This window comes from Oxyura jamaicensis, chromosome 8 (genome assembly GCF_011077185.1).
Source record: "Oxyura jamaicensis isolate SHBP4307 breed ruddy duck chromosome 8, BPBGC_Ojam_1.0, whole genome shotgun sequence".
NCBI classification, from domain to species: Eukaryota; Metazoa; Chordata; class Aves; order Anseriformes; family Anatidae; genus Oxyura; species Oxyura jamaicensis.
Genome location: NC_048900.1, coordinates 19,933,931 through 19,955,012, shown reverse-complemented (window position 1 = coordinate 19,955,012; position 21,082 = coordinate 19,933,931). Strand labels below are relative to the sequence as shown.

Genomic DNA, 21,082 nt, shown 5'->3' with positions numbered 1-21,082 from the left:
GAGGGCTGAAAGCGCTACTCACACAAATAAAACAGTTGCAAATTGACTAATACTGTGGGATGCAGATGCTCAGGTGAATGAAATATACTATGCGAGCTGTAGTAAGCAGGTAGATATTGTTGTTCTTAAATCTATTTCTTGGTGAATTCTGAGCCACCTGGATAGAATAGTGTATTTGAAAATTTAGTCAGCACCTACTTGTTTTTTTAACATGCCTAAATGTAAATATCTTTGAACATGTGGCCCTCTGACAATTGAGCAGAAAGGGAGGGGAAAAAAAAATGTTTTTAGTGTTTGACTCATACTTTAAAGCTTTTTCCAAGTGACAGTATGTAGGAGGGTAATAAGTAATAGAGAAGAGCAATGCCTTGGTAGTCAAGCAAGACAAAGCTGATCCTACCTAGTTAACATCAAAACAGTAGGTGTCTCAAATACAACTTCCCTATTCAAACAGCCATCTGAGGAAAAGGAACATGCCTATAACAAACAAGGAAGGCATCCCAGAGCAGATTTCTGTAAACCTTCATTATTGCAGATCACACAGTATTTATTGAAGCTTAGCCTACAAACTTCAACTAAAATACATTCCTTTTTCTTTTTTCTTTTCCTTTTCATTTTTCTTTTCCTTTTTCTTTTTTTTTTTCTTTTTCTTTTTCTTTTTCTTTTCCTTTTAATTTTCCTTTTCCTTTTTCTTCATTTTTTCTTTTTATTTTCCTTTTTTCTAAAATTAGTAAAAGTCACATGCTGGTTAAGAAGTAACTATTAGATTCTTACCACACACATTTCACATAATCGTTATGAAAAACACAACTGTAAGAAGAGTTGTGAGCAGATGGTCACACTGAATCAGCCACCATCCACCATCTCATGATCTTCCACTTCTGAGCCTTCTCACGCTGCTATCCCCTATTAGAAGTTTCTCTGGGGAGGGACGGATGTGTAATTTTCCCTCCAGAGAAGGGATGATCAATGCTAATAGTGATAGTAAGTATGTAATTTATTTCTGTCTTTTGAAAGGTTATCAGAGAATCATTAACCCTGGCAGATTAGTACTTGGGGAACAAAAGAACAATTATTTCTTTGTCACTCCCCTTGGTGGTTTGTGACCCATTAGATGAGACACCAGTGTGAAAAGATGCATCAGAAACGTTAGCAGGTGGTTATAGTTAACACAGTGTTATTCACACCAAATGTGAATCAGGGCAGCATGTTTCCAGAGAGCTTGATCTGTTGGCTCTGATAGTACTGTACTACCAGGCTCAAAGAGGTTTGTAACACTCCTATTCAGTGACAAAGATATGTTAGTGACAACATAGCTGACCTTGACCAACCTGCAATAAGAAGCTTCTAACAGTGAGTTATTCCAGTCTCAGTCTGACTTTCTAAAAACCGTAATCCTCAGCCATCCCCTCTACAGGCAGTTTTTTCCTGGTGGCAGTAGACATTCAGCGTTGTAGCTCCCCAGACCTACAACAAATGGAGATCTGATGACAAAAAAAAAAAAAAAAAAAAAAAAAAAAAAATTAACTAGCTGATTTTAATGCCAAAATGAGCAATGTTGTGTTGTAATTATTATTTCAATCATCTTTCAAATAATCTCATTAAATTGTTCTGTGTTAGAAGTTGCCTAAAGTCATAGTGGTATTTCAGACCTAAAAGCACTATATAAAAACATTTCTAGATCTTGTTTTTAACATAAGAAAATAGCCTTGAATAACCTTGAAAACAGGTCCTGGTTCATGAGGTTTCTTCTAATCTGAAAAAATACAGTTTTCTCTCCTGGAACTGCAGAGAGTGCCACTGAATTACTGCTGTACTAGCTGTGAATTATTGTCATATCAAGTTAGTTTTGTGCCACGACATTAAGTTAGTTTTATGAATTGGACCTTTGTTATTTTGGAGGCCAGCATGGGGCTGTCATTAGTCAAGCTCATCCACATTTTACCGTGACTGTTAGGAAGGCAGCGTTCCAGCCAGTCATAAAGGGCAGCAATTTCCGTGCTCACAAACCTAATTCTTCATCACAGCAGCCTGGACGTGGACCTGAGAATCAATCCCAGTTCTAGAAAAGGTCAGGAGACACCTATGGCAAGGCAGCTACACTGATTAGGTTCAATTGGTTATCCACTGCAGATGCATTTATACAATGAACAGATAATAAAAATATGTATTGAGACAAGATAAAAGGATGCATATTTATCAAATACACTTACATTTTATATATGTTTGTTAGTGTATATAGAAATTGTACATACAAAAATGTGTCTGTATTTGCTAATCTCAATAAGAAAAATATCAAGTTCAAGCATTTAGTATTACACTTTTTTTTTTTTTTTTCATTTTTCTTCACTGTCAGGGCTGTTAAGAACTCAAAGTCACCAAACATTTACCAAAGGCTGGCATTCATTCTGAGCTCCAGCACAGATAACACTTATTGCAGGAGCTGTAGAGGACACATTCACGTTCTGTACTGCCTCAAGCTCAGAGCTGTCTGTGCAAGACAGAATTCGCACAGTGCTATTTTAGTTCCCTGCAAGCACAGTCACACTGTATCAACTTTCTGGGAGGAATCAGAGGAAGAGGAGGGCAGGCATTTCAACAGGCAAGGAGACAACACCTTAATGAGTGCTTGTCTGATTTAACAGTTCTCAAGCCATAAGCCCAGGTGTTTATTGCAACTGTATGGAAGTGGTTTTTGCTGTGCTACACAGGCATGAGCAAGCCACCCATTTCAGAAGTAGAAGGTCTGCCAAGGCGGATCTGGGTTAGGCTGGTCATCAGCCAGGGAACAGGCTGTTGGCCATCAGGTTTGCATTGTCTCCAGAGGTTTAGTCTCGCGTGGTTGTCACAGGAATCAGAAGTTGCTGGGTGATTTAGCACAGCCTAAGTCTTCAGGAGTTGAATCCAGTCTTTCCGTCCTTAGGCAGGTTTTGCTATCACAGCTGCCCCAGTGAACTCTACCTGAGTGGAATGCTTTGTGCTAACTCACGGCATTCGCAGTGAGATCTAACTTCTCAAGTAGGTGAAGGATGGTGTGAGGCTTGGCACAACCAGTTCTCAGTTTATCAGATCAAATGTCAGCTCTGGAGCTCGCAGCGTGCTCCCCGGCCAGACCACGCGGCCCTGTCGGCATCAGATCTTCTGGGCTGAAGAAATGCTGAGAGCTTTGAAGTGGCTGCGGCCTTCACCTGGCGTGAAGCTTTTTCCCTGTGGGATAGCTGAATGAAACAGGTGTCATGGCAATTGAGACAGACAAAGCAAGCTGCTTTATAGTAGGCAAGTTGGGAGTTGCTAGTTTTATTCTAATTTGGGAATCTAAGCTTTTGGTCCTGAATGGTTCTCTTGTCCCCTTTTCTCTTGGCACACATAGGTAACCATCCCCTAAGCCCTTTGTTTCTGTGCTATAGAGGGCTTCTGAATGGCATGAAGCCCTGGTTTATGAACTGACCTTTCTAAGACACCATCTGCTCCATCAGAAACCTTTCTAACAAAGCTGCAATGGCAGCAACAGAACTGTGTTTCTGAAAGATTGCCAGGACAGGAGAGGGTGGTTCGGACTGTAAGAAACCCTGGCAGTGAGTCCAAGAGGACCAAACCCTGTCAGGCTCATTAAAGGTTGGTCAGACTGAAGCTCGGGTCATTTCCAGTGCTGGAACAGCTGAGTTTGGGGCTAGCCCAGCTGGATGTGGCAGTATGTCTGACAGGCTGTGACAAGGGACCAAACTTCACAGCATCTATGGCTGCCACCAAGAGCAAAACCAAGCTCTGGAGTACAAATGTGATCCCTCAGTGGCTGTCTGCAAGGAGCAGCTGCTGGCTTTCACACAAGACTTAGCACTGAGGGACTTAAATGTGCGCTGAGTGCAGTCAAGCTCTACGGGAGCTGGCTGCAAGCAACAGTGCACCTGAGGGGATTTCATTGCCTATTTCAAAAATATACGGGGGAGGGGGGGGGAGGAGCATGGGACTGAAATTCCTTTCCTTCTGCAGAACAAATTGGTGGTAGAAAAGCGTGATGGTCAGGAATGTCCCCTTCAAACACTACAGTTGTCTGGCATCCTAGTCAGCATCTTGGAGTTGAAAATGCAGTGCGTAGTTCAGAAACACAGGCTTTAGGAAAGTTGTCATGGGTCTGACTAGAATGTGTGCAAACTCGATGTCATACATGCATGAAAGAGGAAGCATTGAGACACAAGCAGAGAGGAAGCTTGCTTTTGAGTAGAGAATCTGAAGACTCTCACCAGGGCATTTGAGAGGAACTGAATCACCAGCAGGTACAATCTGCAGGTGTTCAGAGCCAGCGTGAAAGCTTCTTCTGAGACTACTGTGAAGACATCAGAAAGCTCTCCTTCCTCAAGTAATTACCTGCATGGGTTGGACATGAAACTCATTGTTAAAAGAATCTTGTTGGTACGTTACATTTTCTAGGTAACAGAAACATTACTGGCTGCAAATGTTGTTCCCCATCACTACGAGACAGCACTCTCTTCCTCGGAATAGAATAGTTTGGTCTTGTTTTTGTTGAAGTTAATCCACAGAAAAATAACTTGAACAGCCTGGACAACCTCTGGTCAAAACAGAAAGTTTGTGTTATTGAAGAAACAAAAACCTTCAATGAAAGTGAGCGGTCATACAACAAAAGCACTGCTGTAAAACACGCCTTGCCCAAAGGTTGTAAGAAAACCAGAACTGATTCACCAATCTTGAAACTAGCAACACTATGGAAGCTGCTTCGTTACATTGTGATGCTTGTAACATGAAGCAGAACTTCTTTTATACTGGACCCCTTTTCTATGTCATCATTGATATTTTTAAGATAATTATTTATAATTTAATCAAAACTATTTTTTTTTTCCTTCAGATTGATGCAGAAGCAACACCAGAGGATGTTTTTCTGGAAGTCTGCAAGTCAATTGACTCTCTTCTGAAAAACGAAGCAGCAGAGTTTTCAACAGAAATGCAGTAATGGTCTGTACACAGCTTCACCTCACACGTGCACTTGGCAGTCATGAATAAAATGCTGTTCAAAGCAATACTGCTTTCTTGAGAGGTATCTGGAATTTGTGCATGTGGTATGTTATTTTAGATGATTTTTTTCTCTGTTCAGACACAACACTCAATATAGAGTGGCCTGTATGCTAACTCCACACTAAGAACTGTATGTTGTTTTAGTGGTTGTTTGCTCTTCACGGGCTACAAGCAGCATGGTGAACAGCAGCTCTGGTTTGTATTTCATGATCTTCTATATTTAATTGGAAGTCAGACACATTGCCTGGTCAGCAGTGAGCTCTTCAACCACATCATTCACTGTATCGCATATTAAGAACACTGCAATTTTCCCATTGATTTTTAATTAACAGTATTAATAGTTGTGGTATCACAGTTTTTTTTTTTTTTTTTTTTTTTTCTTTTCTCTCCTTAGTGACTAAAATATCTTGTTACACGCAGCTGTAAGACAGCTGGAATTAGTCAAGCTAGAAGTTAAAATACGGTTTTCAGACATCCCCAGAACACTGCTACAACGCAAAGCAGGAAAAAATAATTGAAAGCGAAGACAGTTGAATACTGTGGAAGTCTGTCAATCCTGTGACTCTGCCTTGTCTCAGAGCAGACACCATTTTTGAGACAGCTCCATGTTCTGCTGGAAAGTGTTGGGTATTATAAATGATGACTTCCCAGTTTTGTGGACTGAGGTGAAAATAATGATTGTGTAGTGTAGTTACATGTGCCATTTGATAATTATTCACATTAACAGCAGTTTTACTATATTAGCTAAAGTCTACATATAAAGTTAACTATGACCCAGAGTGTATGGAGATGTCCTTAAATCGTATTTCAAAGGTATTTCAAATTCAAAATTCAGACCATCATCTGTTATCCTGTATTGGCATTGCCAAAACGTTGAAAACGACAGAAAAAAAGGGTGGGTGCGGTGGTGTCAGGGATTAAAATAATCAAAATATTGCTTGCATCATCAGTAGGCCACTTATCCATAACATCTGAAAACAAGTCTGTAAAAATCATATATTTCCATTAACAAAAATATTGTGGAGTTTCTTTGGTTTACTGACAACTAAATAAAAGCTTGTTTGACATTCCTATAAAATTGCATCCTCTTACTGGAACTACTGGATAAATTCAGTTGAAGTGGGTTGCATGATTGCTCTTTCTGTTAAAGTTGCACTTGATGCAGCAGATTTGTACTTTTAAAGTTACCTTTCTTGTAATGAGGACATAATACAAATAAAACATACAAAAATGAGGAGTAATGATTTCTGTTACAATTTATGTGGGTTTAATCCTTTTTAAAGCACAGTACATGACTTGGACATATAGTTCAAATCAGCATGCTTACAAAGTATGTCCTTTTTCCACTCAGGGCAGACTCTTCTGTTTTCTTTCTCTTCCATAGCATTTGCCCTGTAAATGCTAATTCAATTATTTTGTTAAGGGAGTATTTTAGATATGTTCTTATCCTTCACATCCTGGATGTTCCTCCTTCCCTCAGTCCTTTTACAGACTACATTTTACCTCTGATGCTCTAGGAAGTGCTTTTCCAGCTCCAGAATAGTGGCATTACATGAGCAGCAACATCTGCAGTACAACAGCTTTAAGCAAGAGACTTTTGTAATGCATGAGCTTGAAAAGGTAGGTTTTTTTCTAAGCCAAGCCTGCAAGCAGTAGCAGCTGTATTGTATTTAAAAATAATTTTAAAAAAATCTGGAGTTACCATGAAGTTCCAAATTCATCTGGGTTGCTTTTTGGAGTATTTTTTATTATGACTAATCACACATAGGTTAAAAAGTGGGGAAAAAGTGTGGAACATCACACTTGTCAGGATGGGAATAAAGGCAAAAATCAGCTGCTACCTTAATAGAATACAAAAATTATTCAACATACAGTTTGTTTAAATTTTCTTTCTGATTTTTCTGGTCCTTTTTGTGGAACAACAAAAAAATCCCATGCTTGTCTGGGTATATGTGCATTAGATATCTATTTGCATATGTTCATAATGTATGCAAGAGAAATATCTGTATATGCATGCATATGGACATATAAATATTTATATGCATTCAATTAACAAAAGGATTTATCCAAGACACTTTCTTAGGTGATTCAGATTTGAAATTCTCCTTCTGCTTCCGATTTCACTCACATTACATATTTATTTTTCTTCCCAAGCTATCCTAAATGGGTGACTGAATATTTACTTTTAATCACTAATGTACTTCCATTATTTCCTTTTTTTTCTTCTTTAGGATATCAACAGAAAACAGACAATTCACTACAGATTCTCTCCCTGATAACACATCTTCACCAGCTCTGCCTTCTCATAAACAGCACAAATGGTCTTTCAAACTCTTTCACTAGATTCTGTCAGAGCAGTATCTTTCTGAATTAGACGGAGAACTGAAGTATGCCTTGTGAATTTTTCTGTTGTATTTTCCTAGGTTTAATTTGGTTTATCTAAGTATACAAGATATGTGAGATAGGTTTACATATGATACTTGCTCAGTGTTCTAGTAACTGTACTCTATTACCTTCTAAATAGATAAAATGCTTAAACTTGCTTTTCCTCTGAAGCAAAAAATGACTACACCTAAATGTTACTGTGAAAATTAATACTGATCAGGCTATAATTACAGTTATTAGGTGCAGCCAGCCCTTCTTATTGCCATATTTATTTACTTTTAAAGTCAAATTACTTTCTTTTATAGCTAATTACTCTTGAACGTTCAAGTTTTCAAGCATCTGGAAGTCTATTACAGTTATAAAATAATCAAGTGTTTCTGAATCACAAGCTATACATTTCAATAAAAAATATATTAACTAAAAATGTCACAATAATTACAAAGCTTCTCAGACAACGGCATACAGTGTACCAAAGCTACTAGTCTGATTTTCCTGAAAACTGAAAGAGAACAATTTATGAATAAGATACAAGAAAACTGAAATGCCAATCCTGCAAAGGCGAAGCATATTTACGTAGGTGCAGAGCGCCATCAGCTCCCACTGATATTAACAGCCAAGGAAGGCGCTGGGCATCTTGCAGGTCTGCATAGTGAATATTTGTATGACATATTAAAATGCCCTTTAATGTTTTCCATTTTGATTAAAAAGTCAAAACTACACAGAAAGGAAGTCACAGCAAGCATTCTATATATAAACAGACTGTATCCACATAGTTTATTTCTCACAGTTCTCCTGACAATTGAACATTATTTAAGAACATACTGTATACACAGATAAGAAGAAACATACAAAATGTTTTAAATGATGCACAACAAAATCCAGCAGTATAAAAGAATGCATGTGAACCCTTGCTCACTGCTCAGGCTAAATTTAATCACTGTTTAAATAGTAATAAAAATACAATCTTTCATGGATCTTGTGCAGACTACAAAAGAGGAAAAATTATTACCATATATATGATTTATATTAGGCAGTTTTCTTTGATGAGTTGCACTAACAACTCCAAATACAGAGGCAGAAGGCTGTGTATTTTATTTTAAAGGAGTTAATGTTGAGTATTAGAGACTTTACACAGTTACTACCACTGGCACTTTTCACCATATTTTGTACACATCACATGATCATCTTATATAACATTACATTTAAAAAATATATCTGAGTGACAATTTTATAACATTCACACACCATGAGCTGGTTAAGGAAGCAATGCCACAGTTGCCCCCTGTAGTGCTTCACTGTTGGTAAATAGAGTTCATCGTGGTTTAAAAAAAAATTAAAAAAAATTAAAAAAATTGAAAGTCAATGTGATTAAGCAGCTCCGATTTAATAAAGGCCTGTAACCAACCATTGCTGAGACAGTGAGTATTTTTTAGAGTACATCCTAGAAGCAAACACTGTCATTGGTTAAAACCTTGCCTAAAGAAGTCAGTTACTGTGCTGAAAACTATTTCACAACAAAACTGCAAGCTACTAAACTGTTTTTATATAAATACTTCATCTCCTCTGGATCTCATTATAACCAAGTTCTTCAAAGCCTTTGGAATTTACTCTGTCTTTAATGTGTGCTCTCATTTCTGGCTCACCCTTTAGTATGTTTTTCTTTTGTGTTTAGATTCACCACCTAAAAATGACTAATGTGGTGAAAAGAGTCTCCCAGTGAAACCTTCTGCACACTAGGAATGTTCAGCTGCTGTTCAGTGATCTAGAACCATGACAGCTCAAAGCTGTAGTTTGACAAGTACACCCAGGAAGCTGTCATGCTGTGAGCGACATTTCAGGGAAAGCAGAGAGTCTTTCCAAAATGTGCACAGAATTAACAATGGTGCCATTGTTATTTTTCAAATAGAATAGTAAGCCCAAGATTGTAGATCTGCTTCCCATGTCATCTATTTGCTGGAAAGTAGTTTGGGTCAAGGTAATTGTAACTGGTGCCCTGGGACATGCAGTAGTCTCTGTCTAAAAATGTCTCTGCTCTGTAAATAGGTTCTAACTGATGATCCTCCTTATGAATCTCTGTTTCATGCAGACTGCAAGGGAAAGAAAAAGATAACAGTTTAAAAGTCAAATATTTTCCTTAACTTTCATAAACATCTTTCAACAGTCATACCAAATTTGATACTAAACAATTATTGTAACAAAAAACATTGCCCCCCGCTATTTAACAGTAGTAAACCTAATCTGTCCTCCATATTATTATTGTATATATTTTGCAAGCATGTTGCAGATGTACATCTCCCACAAATATACGTTTCAGTATCTTTCACATCACCCAGCACAGGAGATGTATCCTATGCTGGAGCAGGTACCTAACGTACACAGCAGCAATACCACATTGATATACTCACGGTAATTACAAATACCAAATACAAGTATATGCTGCTCACCAGTCAGAACAAGAGTCACAGAAATCCAAGGACATTTCTTGAGGGCAGTCTTGGCAGTGCCACCGAACACCCTGAATAGGTTCAATCCCGCAGTTATCACACTGTGAAGCAGATCGAAGAGCAATGGAAAAAAAAAACAAACAACTGTACTCACTGAAGTTAGTAACAGTGTTGGTATTTATGGCACCAACATGCCATATATAAAGATAGAATCATATGTTGATTACTGCTAGCACAACTGAATTCTTCTGCTCACAGACCATAATTTATCTGGGATAAAGAAGTCCTCAGACTCCAGGAGAGGCCCTCCAGAGCCCTGAGGACTGATCAACCTCTCGTTTTGCTTCCCACTACTCAAGTGCTCTACATTGACAATACCCTCCTGCTCAACAAAAGCAGTGCCTGTAGTCACTGCTTATCCTCACACAGCTGAAATGTTTCTATAGCTTAAGCCCAACCATGTGCAACATCTTAATGCGGATTCACTTTCCAGGGTGGACAGCAGCAAAACTTTACCACTAGAGTTTGTTGGGAGGCTGCTGATGTGCTGTAGGTAGGGACAGAAAGGTCAGACTGAGACACTTTCCAATACTGTAGTTACACATTATTGGTGGGCTAGAACTAAAAGCCAGGTGGTTGGAAAGGAAGTGGGACAACAGGTTCAGATAAGGGAACAGAAGCCCAAATCTTAAGCTGAGTGAGAAGGAAAGAACTGTTCTCCCTCACAAGAATCATACATCTTAAAGAGCATCTAAGTGCAAGAAGAATGTGGCATGAAGAGAAAAAAAAACTACAAATGATTCAGCAAGACTGAATGAAAAATTCATGATGATACAGAGGAAGAGCAGAGATGCAAAGAGAATTGGTAAAAAAAAAAAAAAAACTTGGAGAATGGGACTTTAAGGCAAGAACTTGCAAAAATCTAAACCATCAACAGCACTGCAGAGATAGGACAAAAAAGGAAAGAGAAACTTGGAAAATGAGCCTGTGCTCATCCTTCTTCAGGACGTGAAATGCTGTGGGAGAACTTTGGGTGTCATCTGTGAAACTCACTTGCACAGCAACTCGCCTGAGCACAACCAAACCACTCAGGGTTACAAACACCTCACAAACAATCTGTGGAAATAAGGGATACAGCTGTGACAATGACAGCTTTCAGAGTTTGAGGGCTGATAAGGAAGTAATAGGCATACTCAGGGTTTTTCTCTGAAAGTATCAAATTCAATACAATACTAACTTATAATTAAAAAAATCAGTTCCAGTTATCTCAAGTTGAGAACCAAAAGATAGTGGAAACCCTTAACCTTGATTTCTGTGCGCCAGCTTCCTTCTCCCCTGTGAGAGGAATAATAGCATGCCCTTCATTTTATTAAAGAAAACAGTATTTGCAAAGTATTCTGATATTATAGCAATAAAAGCCATAAAAAAACAAAATGGGATTCAATAATTCAATATTCAAAGTAGAGTTTGAATAAAATGCAGTAAATGAGGTTGAAGGCCATGCAGAACCAGAAGCGTTCTGAATAGTTGCATATGAGGTGAGTACCATCCAGCCTGTGCACTGAGTGAGGCAGCACTCCTGATTACATATAATCATGTAATTTCATAGATTATAATGAATAATAAAATCAAATTGGGGTGGCGAAGAAACTTTCAAACTTTGAATGCCTGACACTGCATAATGCCAAATGTGCTTTTCAGTGTAATTTTATGTAGAAGAAAGCAACTAGCTTCTGACCTAGAAGGCCTGTCTGACTGAAGCTTTCATGTTTTTTGGAACAAAACCATTAACTTGAAGAAAAAAGGAAAAGAAGGAGGGGAAAAAAAGAAAAAGCAGACTTGAAAGTCTAACAACATGATTAAGTCTGTCAGTGCCAACAAATGAGACTATCTCAATTTTCCCGTTGTTCTGAACTGAACTTTAAACTGAATACCTTTGCATTCTTATATAAATGGTTATCAGAAAATAAATCTGCTTGCCTAATACTTCTAACGAGGTGAAGAAGCTGTTCCAACACAGCAAACAGTTATACAGGAAATCCCCTTACAAACCAGAAAATGTAATTTAGAGAATGCCCTTTCTTTCATATCGTTTATTAATGGCTGACACTGGGATAACACAGGATTTTAACTCATTGTTTATTATATTATTTTCACATAATCATTGTTTTATATTGTCACTTCAACTCCTGCAAGCATTACTTGATAGGATTATGAAGCTGCTACAGTTTTTCTCTGTGGAGAAAAAAAATCAAAAATTTGTTAATCTCCTACTGTTCTTACTCCGTATCTTTTTCCTTTCTTTGGTCTAAGGTGGAGGAAAAATGACTTCAAAATTGTAAGAGAATTATTGTTGATGAATCATTGACCAACCAGAGTACGGTGCCAAATGGAATTCTGTAGTGATTTAACCTAGCTCTAGAGCCACATTTCCATACTATGGATGAAGAAAAGACAACTTAATTAATTTTCATACAATATTCTATATATTCTATGAAACCTGAGGCACTGGAAAGAGTGAATTAACTGGGTTGTTTTGATTAAAGAAGATGAGGGAAAGCAGACACAGTGAGAAAGAATTATGGAACCATACTCGTTATACTAAACAAAACCTTTTTAGGAAATCTAAACCATGTTATCTTTATAGACTTCTACACTCTGCTGAGTAAGAGAACATCACTTAAACTTACCTTGAATCCCACATGCTGTACAAATCCACTTTCTGCATGCATCTGCTGTAATTTCTGTTTCTTTAATTTTTTAAACTCTAACAGTTCTTTATATTCAGGTAAATCACGATACATTATTGGAATACTCTCTTCATCCTGTTCATGGTTTAAAAATATAAATATTCTTTAGGAACGTACCTACATATTTCACAAATCAGTAAATATTATTAACTTCTGGGAAAATGCTGGCAATATATTCGAAGAGACATAATGGGAAATTATTTTTAAAACCATAGCAAAAAAAGTACATAAAACTAACTTACACTTTATTTTTTTATTAAATATTCTTTGTTATTTGCATTATATCAGAACATTGTTCTGCAAATACGTTTCTTCTGGTTAATTGCTTAGCAGTGGGATAAAGGAGACAACAGACCTTTACCTTAAAACCTAGCTTTTCTCTCATCTTTGATGCCTTACTGCAATTTGTATGTAATCTACTTGCTCATATACTGTAGGCAAAATGGCAACTGCAGTAAAGACTAAATTTGAGCATTAAAATTTCAGGTAGGTTTTATCAACATCACTGATCTTCCCCTTTGCTGATATTCCCCTATGGAATAGCATGGAGCAATACTATTCTAAGGATAGTTGCGATCACTGTTCAGAAGTACTTTCAAAACTGAAAAAATATAAAAAGCTGATGATATCCAAAAGTTCTTCACAGTTTTAAGAATTTTTGCATGAGGCCATGTTTCAAATACCCATAAATCAAGACAGTACCATGATTTCATTATACACACTACATACTTTTTAGCTGAAAACAATCTTAAACAGATTTGATTCTCACCTTTACCTGTAAGAATAAAAAGTGATGAGAAATATCATTCCATGACTGTAAGAGTAGGAAGTTGCGGGGTTACTTCATCTCGTGCTCACTCCTCCTTCCATTCACTTCATGTTGTCTTAATAGTTTAATAGAATAGTCTGCCACACTTCCTAAACTATGAAAAAGTCTGTATCCCTATAGGCTGGTGCCTATAACTGTACCCCCAAAATTATAACACACAGCTCTCTTTTTAAATAAAAAACACACCATTCTGATTTCTCTCATCCAATTTTCTTCAGCAAAGATTGAAGACCTGTACGTTATGAGAACAGAGGAGCTCTCATTCCAATGTCTGCTTCAAGATGGCTATTTAATTGTAGCTGCTGTACTTGGTAGATATCAACAGTTTTAAAAGAAGAGAGGCCTTTATGGATTTACAAGTTTTCGGATCCTATACTAGTAGGAGTGTTCAGTTATGAAAAAGAACTACGAGACCGTAATAAAAATTCTTCAAATGTAGCCTGCACACATCCTTTCAATTATTTTTTTTAAAGAAATTGAAGTTTGAAGAATGTGTGCTATATTTAGTAAGTTTACTAAAGGAAGAGAGGGAAAATGGCATGCTCTTTAGTGCTAAATTTCTAAAGGTTGTACCAATTATTTAATTGCAATTCTGCAATTATTTTGAGGACTAGACTGCAAATATTCAACAACAACAAAAAAAACAAGATCAAGTGAAACAAATTCTGTGGTAATAAGCTACGTTCTTTTCATATAAAACAGGGATTCACATTGTATACAAATTTAAGTTTTTCTGAGAAAAACCTGCCTGGAAAAATATGACTGCATATTGAATAAACTATGCTATAATAATCCTACAATAATTTATTCTGTTCTTGTAAGTTGTGTTCTAGAATAATTAGACTATTCACAAAATGAAGTAATTATAACTGAAAAATAAATTCATTCTTTTGAGAACAGAGGGTCTTCACTTAGGAATAATTAATCTAGACCACAAAAAAAAATTTGAAGAATGGTTATGCCAGTCAACTTGCAATACCCAGACATAATCTTTTGTTTTTACAAGGAAACAGCACCTGGTACTTCCATTGTAATAAATCAAAGAAAACCTTGCCTATAATTCTCACTACAACAAAATACGAAGTATTTTTCTCTGAGACACGGACTGTAACTAAGAGATCTGATTTTTAACATTAGAACAGACTCCAGTATATTTATTTTGATTACAGTTCATGATCTCTTTTTCATTCCAAATTGTTTCTATTTTGCATTGATAATGGGGATCTTTTTCATAACTGAGCTCACCTGTGTCTTTCTACATTACTGCAAGCCAGAAATATATCCATCTGGAAATGCTGCACTAGTGAAGAAAGAAAAGATAAACCCAAATTAAAAAAAAAAAAAAGGGGGGGAGGGGGGGCACAAGTCCACCATTATCACTGCAAAAAAAATGGCAACTTTATCAAAATGAAAATAAATCCCAGTTGGTTTATGGTGCTCACATTTACTAAAGTTAGGACACCATGGGGAAAAAAAGTGTTTAGAATGTTTTAGGAAAATATTAAGAAAAGAATATATATTTAAGAATAATACAGAACACAGGAATGCGTGATCAAAAATAAGTTCCATTGAGATACATAATAGTAATCGGCATTATCTTCTAATACACATTTTTCTTTCCATGCCTTTTAAGATACTTATTAGGAATAAATAACTTATCAGAAATGCCTGTAGATGAAAAAAGACCATCACTGAGAGACAGAAAATGAGTGAAAATGTGATTTAAGACTGGGTAATAAATGAGCAAATGTAGTAATTTAAGGAAGATTATGCAGTGCATGTAAAAAAAAGTCAATAAAGTAAATGAATGGACTTAAACTGGGCGGCCTTAATGCCTCTGTTACACAACAAGCTTTTCACACGAGATGTTACTAGGCTCTCCAAAACAACAACAAAGAAAAATAAGAGGTCAGGTCCTTCAGTCTAAAGACAGTAAAGCTACAGTGATTCACATCAGTTGTGAGCCTTGCCAAACATCTTCACGTTAGGATCCCCATATGTAGATCCTATGGTCCCCCATATGGTTGTAAGAAGTGTCTAGTATTACTGCATGTGATAGATTAGGAAACTGGAACACTACACGCTTTAATAACACACTAGGACAAGACATCTACTGGAATTTGCCTCTAAAAGCATGCATTTGCCACTTCAGGACTCAGTCTGTTAGTTCATGTTTTCAAGCAGATGGAAAAAAAATTAATTCAGTCAGTGAAGGAAGACAAAAAAGCAATGATGCCAATGGAACTCAAGCTTTACCAAGACACTATGCAACCTGTCTAATACCACACATCTTTACCTAGAATCATGCCTGGGTAGTTTGTACAGTTTTAAAACTGATCTCACATCAGATCACTTTTTGAAAATACGTAAAACTAAAACATTTTAGAAGCTGTTTCAGGACAGAATTTATTATTTCATTTATTTCCTTTCTTTTTTTGGTCTAATTTTTCTGGAATTGTGGACCTTTATATTAACGATGTGCTTGCAATTCAAAATGGGCCATGAATCTGACTATAATTTAGTACTTAATTGATGATATTTGTTTTATGACAAAGATGCTTCATCCTCGTATTATTCTATAAGCAAGTTAAGATGACAGTAAGGAATACATTTGCTTACTGATTTAACTGACATACCGATACTTCCTCTTCTGCTGCAGTATCCATATGACTGTGAAAACTCGATCTGTCGTCATCTTCATCCATATAAACTGGGGGTTCATGAGATGTCATGAAAGTTGAAGGTTTGAAAAGATGTTTATTTAAAGGGTGCTGCCGTCTACTTGATGACTACAGTGGAAAAATAATATATTTATAAAGAAATTGCTTGATTACCATTTAAGTAATCCTCATCAATACAACCTTGTCATAAAAATCAGTTTTGCACCAAACGTCTTCCCCATTAATTTTTTACTTAAACCTCTGTATTGGAGCCTCGTATAGCTTCATATTGTGGACACTTTTTCCCAAGTGAAATTAAAGAGTGGAACACTTCTCTGTTAAAAACCCAGCAGGAAAGTGCTCTCACCATAAAAAGCCCACCATCTTAATTAATGAGACACAACAGTAAAAAAAAAAAAAAAAAAAAAGAAAACATACAATTTTAAAGACTGAGAACCAAAGTGCAAAGATATTAAAAGACTTCCAAGGCTTAAGGGATGGCTCTCGTGTGGGACTAACCAAAGAAGTACTTTAGCACACATTCAAGACCCAAGAGACCAGTCCAAGTTTGACACATCATCAAGTTCTTGCATTAGTTTGTGCCTCAGAAAATACAAGTCTAGCCTAATTTTGTCCAGATTTCTTTCTTAGTCTACGGTAAGGAAAGGCTACTGCTAAAGGCTTTTCATTCACAAAAGAGGTTTCTATGAGAAAGAATTTGTCTCTGAACGTTCTTTTTCATTGCCACTGACTGGAAAAGGAATCCAAGAAATGTTCAAACAGATAAATTACTCCATTAGTGTGTATCTAATGCTGTCTGAAGGTGTAGAATGCACAGCAATTTTAAAGTGGATTACTTAAAGGCACTCAGCCCCCATTACTTAATCCCCATGGAAGAATATTAAATACCAAGTAGAAGAACTATCAGTGAATCAAACTGACTCAACTTTTTACTTAGCTCCTTTCCAGAACAGCCTTTTGACATCTTAAATACATTCCAGAATTTAAAGAAAACAATGCAAATCAAAAACTGTAAGCATGGAAAACATTTTCTTTTAATTATAAAATAGAGGACTTGTCTAGGTTCTGCCACATAGACAAAGCATAAGGAATATTTACAACAGTTAATGCTTTCTCTTTTCATACAAGATCCTTTATCCCAAAGGCTCCTAAAATCAGTTACAAACCTGTAAGCACTATAATAAAACCATTTATCTCTAAACTGGGATACAACACGTAACATTATTTTTATAATTCTGCACAGTTTAAAAAGCAAAAGGCAAAAATCCCGTAAATTATATTAGATGGAATGGAGCTCTGCAGACAGAAGTATAACAAGGAATTAAGACTAGCCGCATTTTAAGGAATGATTTGAAATAATAACGATTGGAAGCTGGTACCTCATATCTGTAGGAGCACAATGCACAGAATAAAAATGACCATTTTGTTCTAAGACTAATTTAGTGCCCGTTGCATTGAATTTTTCCACCTTCTGCCTTACAATCATTAACTTCCTCAGTTTTGCTTCCTTTCTGATTTAAGATTTCATATGGCCAAAAATAATTCAATTGTAAAGTTAGGCTGTATTTTAGCTTGAGCTGACACAATGATTTTAATTTTCCATTAATATAAGGAAAACAGATCTGCATACAATACTAAATCTGGAAATCAAGAAAGGAAAATCATGTCTATGCTTAAATAGTTGCAGTGTTATGCATACGGTTATGACCTATAAACTGAACTGAGGACTTGAATTCTGTTTTTAATATGATTCTGCTTTTGGTGAAGAATAAACTAAAATACTACGTAAGAGCAGACAGTTTAAAAAATCATTTTTCCTTTGGGAAATTTGTCTTTTGGATTAAGCTTAAAGGCAGGTGCACTGATAGAATATAAACACAACTCAAACTGATAAGCCGTAATTGAAGAATTGATTACTACAGTCCTAAATCACTGATTCTGTTTTCACCAACAGTTGATAACATTGAACAGGAAAATAAACTGGTGCATCGTACTTGATTTCCTATGCCATTTATCACAAGAGACATTATGTCATATGAGGAGAGACACACAGCAACTTCAACAAGATGTAAAGGAACTGAATAGCATTCTCACCTACCCAGTAACCATTTCAAAAGAGCAGCCTAGACAATCCCCATGGAAAACAGAAGTACCTTCCCCTTGTGAAGCACCACTTTTGACACAATTATTTACATTACACATAACTGTGTTTTTATTTCCTCAAAAATTCATACTTGAAGTATCAGCACCCAATATTTATACTTCTGTTATTGGCAGTAAAGCAGATAGTACACTTTACAGTGTATGCACATGCTCTGTATTGAAACAAACATGAGCACAGCATAAGCAGGATCCAGGCTTTCAGTACCCCTTGCGCTTCCTTTCTGCCACATTATGTTATCTCCTTTGGAGACCTGGGAATAACTACAGCCTGGTATGGTGCTGTCAATCAGTGCTCTAAGTAGACAGCTATATTAGCAGACCGAGAGCTCAATTCCCCCCACATACACTATTTGTTTGATTTTTTTCATCTGCTGTATGTTTTTATGCGGGTTACAAAGAAAAAACAGAGAAGCTACCTTAATAAAAATCAGGGACAATGACCTTACTCTAACAACTTGGTAATAAGGGTATGAATTATACTATGAAAGCAGACATGAACATTACATTTTTTCTATGTATAAGTTTACCTAAAATCTATATATTGCAGTTTGAAAATGTTGAAAATTTTGTAAAATATGTTTCAGTATTGATTATACTGTGTATATAAGCAGAACAGCAGGGCTAAAGAACTTTATGGATCAGTGTTCAAATTAGTGGAAAACATGGTTAGTGTCACACATGTACTAGTTAAGTGCTCCCATTATTCAGCAAATACGGTGGTCTGCTGCCCTGCTCTCCTGTAATAAGTCTTTCCAAATAAAATCAAGAGGAAAGAAAAAAACTAACACGTGACTAAGGTCATTTAAAAATTATAAGGTGACATAAAGAACCCCAAAGGTTATAATTTTCAAAAGCCAATTTTCACCCCCCACCCCCCTTTTGAGATTAGCCCCACAGAACGGTAAACTGTACAAGCAATGTAGAGTTCTGATAGATAAATCTCACCACAATATTTAAGGTATCAATGTTTGCAGCTGCTTTTTGGGTTCTTCTGCCAGAAAGCACTTTTCCAATAGATAAAGCAGCAGACAAAATCATGTCTGTGCCTTCCCTGCCTCTGTTTATAGAGCAGAATAGTAGATTAAAATACTGGTGAAAGTAAAGTGGCATTACCATTTTAAACGGAATACTCATTCTTTGCAGTAACTTCAGAGAAAAGTAGTAGACAAGTGGGGGTGTGTACCCTTTTACATCGTTACAGACAAGCATTAGTAGATCTCCTATCAGACTCATCTGACAGTAATTACAGGTCGCAAACTTTCAAGGGACTAAATTTGCAAATATGCATTTTCAGAATCAGTGCAAGGCTTACTCTATTCCTCATCAGAAAACCTCACAGATACCTGGATGCAAAAAAAAAATAAATCAGTGTTGCTCTATAAAATGTGATTGTAACCGGTTTTAAATAACTTCTGTAAATATACTGTTAACAAAAAAACAACAGCAAAAACATGCTGCGATTTCCCTCTTCAAATGTCTACAGTTCTCATTAGTATCCAGGAATACTACATGATTTACATCAGAATATGCAATTGGCCTGCACAGCAATCTAGGGTCTTCCCTATTCTTTTGCAAATTAAGATTTTTCAGGGTAATATTTTCTTACCCATTCCACTATCAGGAAAAACATTACATTTTAATGGTCTTTTATGTGACCTTTTCATTTTAATGGTCATATATACTGCAAATCAAAATAAAAGATGACATTTCAGAATTAAATGCTCATTTAGTGTGCTAGCTCAGTATATGCTGTTATACATACTCATCTTTGTTTTTGTTAATTAAAAGATGACTGTACAATATGAACTATAGGGCTCCTTATCCTCTTCCAATAGGGTTCTCATTAGCCTCTTCTATATCAATTACAATAAACTTACAAATGAAGAAAAAGTACCCCCAAGTCCAATGCTCCACCTTTCTTAGTTCAGCCTGCACTCTAACTGCAGCGTTCACTTTTCTGACACTTCATCTTGGTGTGATTATGCAATACAGCTGTAATTAACAGGTGTTGATGTGAAACTAGAATAACTCCTAAGTCACTCTATATTGCTAATGGCAAAAGAAATGGATTAATTAAGAAATATATGCAAGGTGGAGCTAGTGAATGAGAAAGCCCTAATCAAGACTTAAGTCCATTGAAATATTAATATTTTAGTTTCAATTTGCATGCAAATGCAAGAAGAAAAATGGAATTTCTGCTGTAATATTGTCTCACCTTTTTGGAATATAAATATAAATTTGGAGTTCTTCCTGGAACCGGAATACCAGCTTTAGTCAGTTTAATAAAATATTTTTGTACTCTACTGGCAACCTAAAAACAAGAAAAAAAAAGCAACAATTAAACATCAAATGAAATATAACAGGTCTTCACTTCAAAGCTTTGCCAGTGTCATTACATTGGTTCAGAATATAAAGATGACAAATGGTCGTTTTCTACTCTGCAACAACTACTTTAACCATTACCTATCCTGCAATGCTTCATTTATAATATTGCCAGCCACTTTGAAGTCTGTAAGAGTAAAAAAAAAACTCCCCCCGTTGTACTAAGTGAAACACTTAGGCATTCTTTTATGTGAAAGCATACTAGTGAAATAGGAGAACTGAAAGTTCTGTAAACACAGAACATCAGCATATTTGTTTATTTACAACTTCTGGTCAAACTGGAGAAAGTATGCTGCTTTAGTGAAAAAAACCCTGAAAGTCAGATGCAAAATCATTCAGTGTCTCCACTTCTTTTGTGGATGTGGGCCTCATTATAAAACTAATTCTGTCTGCAAGTATTAAAATGTCGGCCCATTTTAC

The 21,082-nt window shown here is 36.3% G+C and overlaps 2 protein-coding genes across 4 annotated transcripts in view; one reads left to right on the top strand and one right to left on the bottom strand.

The window, feature by feature from the left end:
- AK5 (adenylate kinase 5) overlaps positions 1-5,523 on the top strand; it is a 93,749-nt gene extending 88,226 nt beyond the window's left edge. Inside the window, exon 14 of the mRNA XM_035333313.1 lies at positions 4,862-5,523. Coding sequence (XP_035189204.1) covers positions 4,862-4,966 — 105 coding nt within the window. The 3' untranslated portion in view covers positions 4,967-5,523. The remainder of the gene's footprint in view (positions 1-4,861) is intronic.
- A 748-nt stretch (positions 5,524-6,271) lies between these two features.
- ZZZ3 (zinc finger ZZ-type containing 3) overlaps positions 6,272-21,082 on the bottom strand; it is a 62,161-nt gene continuing 47,350 nt past the window's right edge. For all 3 annotated transcript variants that reach the window (XM_035333286.1, XM_035333288.1, XM_035333287.1), the window contains exons 9-13: positions 20,496-20,591; positions 16,073-16,225; positions 12,548-12,682; positions 9,858-9,958; positions 6,272-9,500 (exon numbers count right to left, since the gene is read on the bottom strand). In XM_035333286.1, coding sequence (XP_035189177.1) covers positions 9,356-9,500; positions 9,858-9,958; positions 12,548-12,682; positions 16,073-16,225; positions 20,496-20,591 — 630 coding nt within the window. In that variant the 3' untranslated portion in view covers positions 6,272-9,355. The remainder of the gene's footprint in view (positions 9,501-9,857; positions 9,959-12,547; positions 12,683-16,072; positions 16,226-20,495; positions 20,592-21,082) is intronic.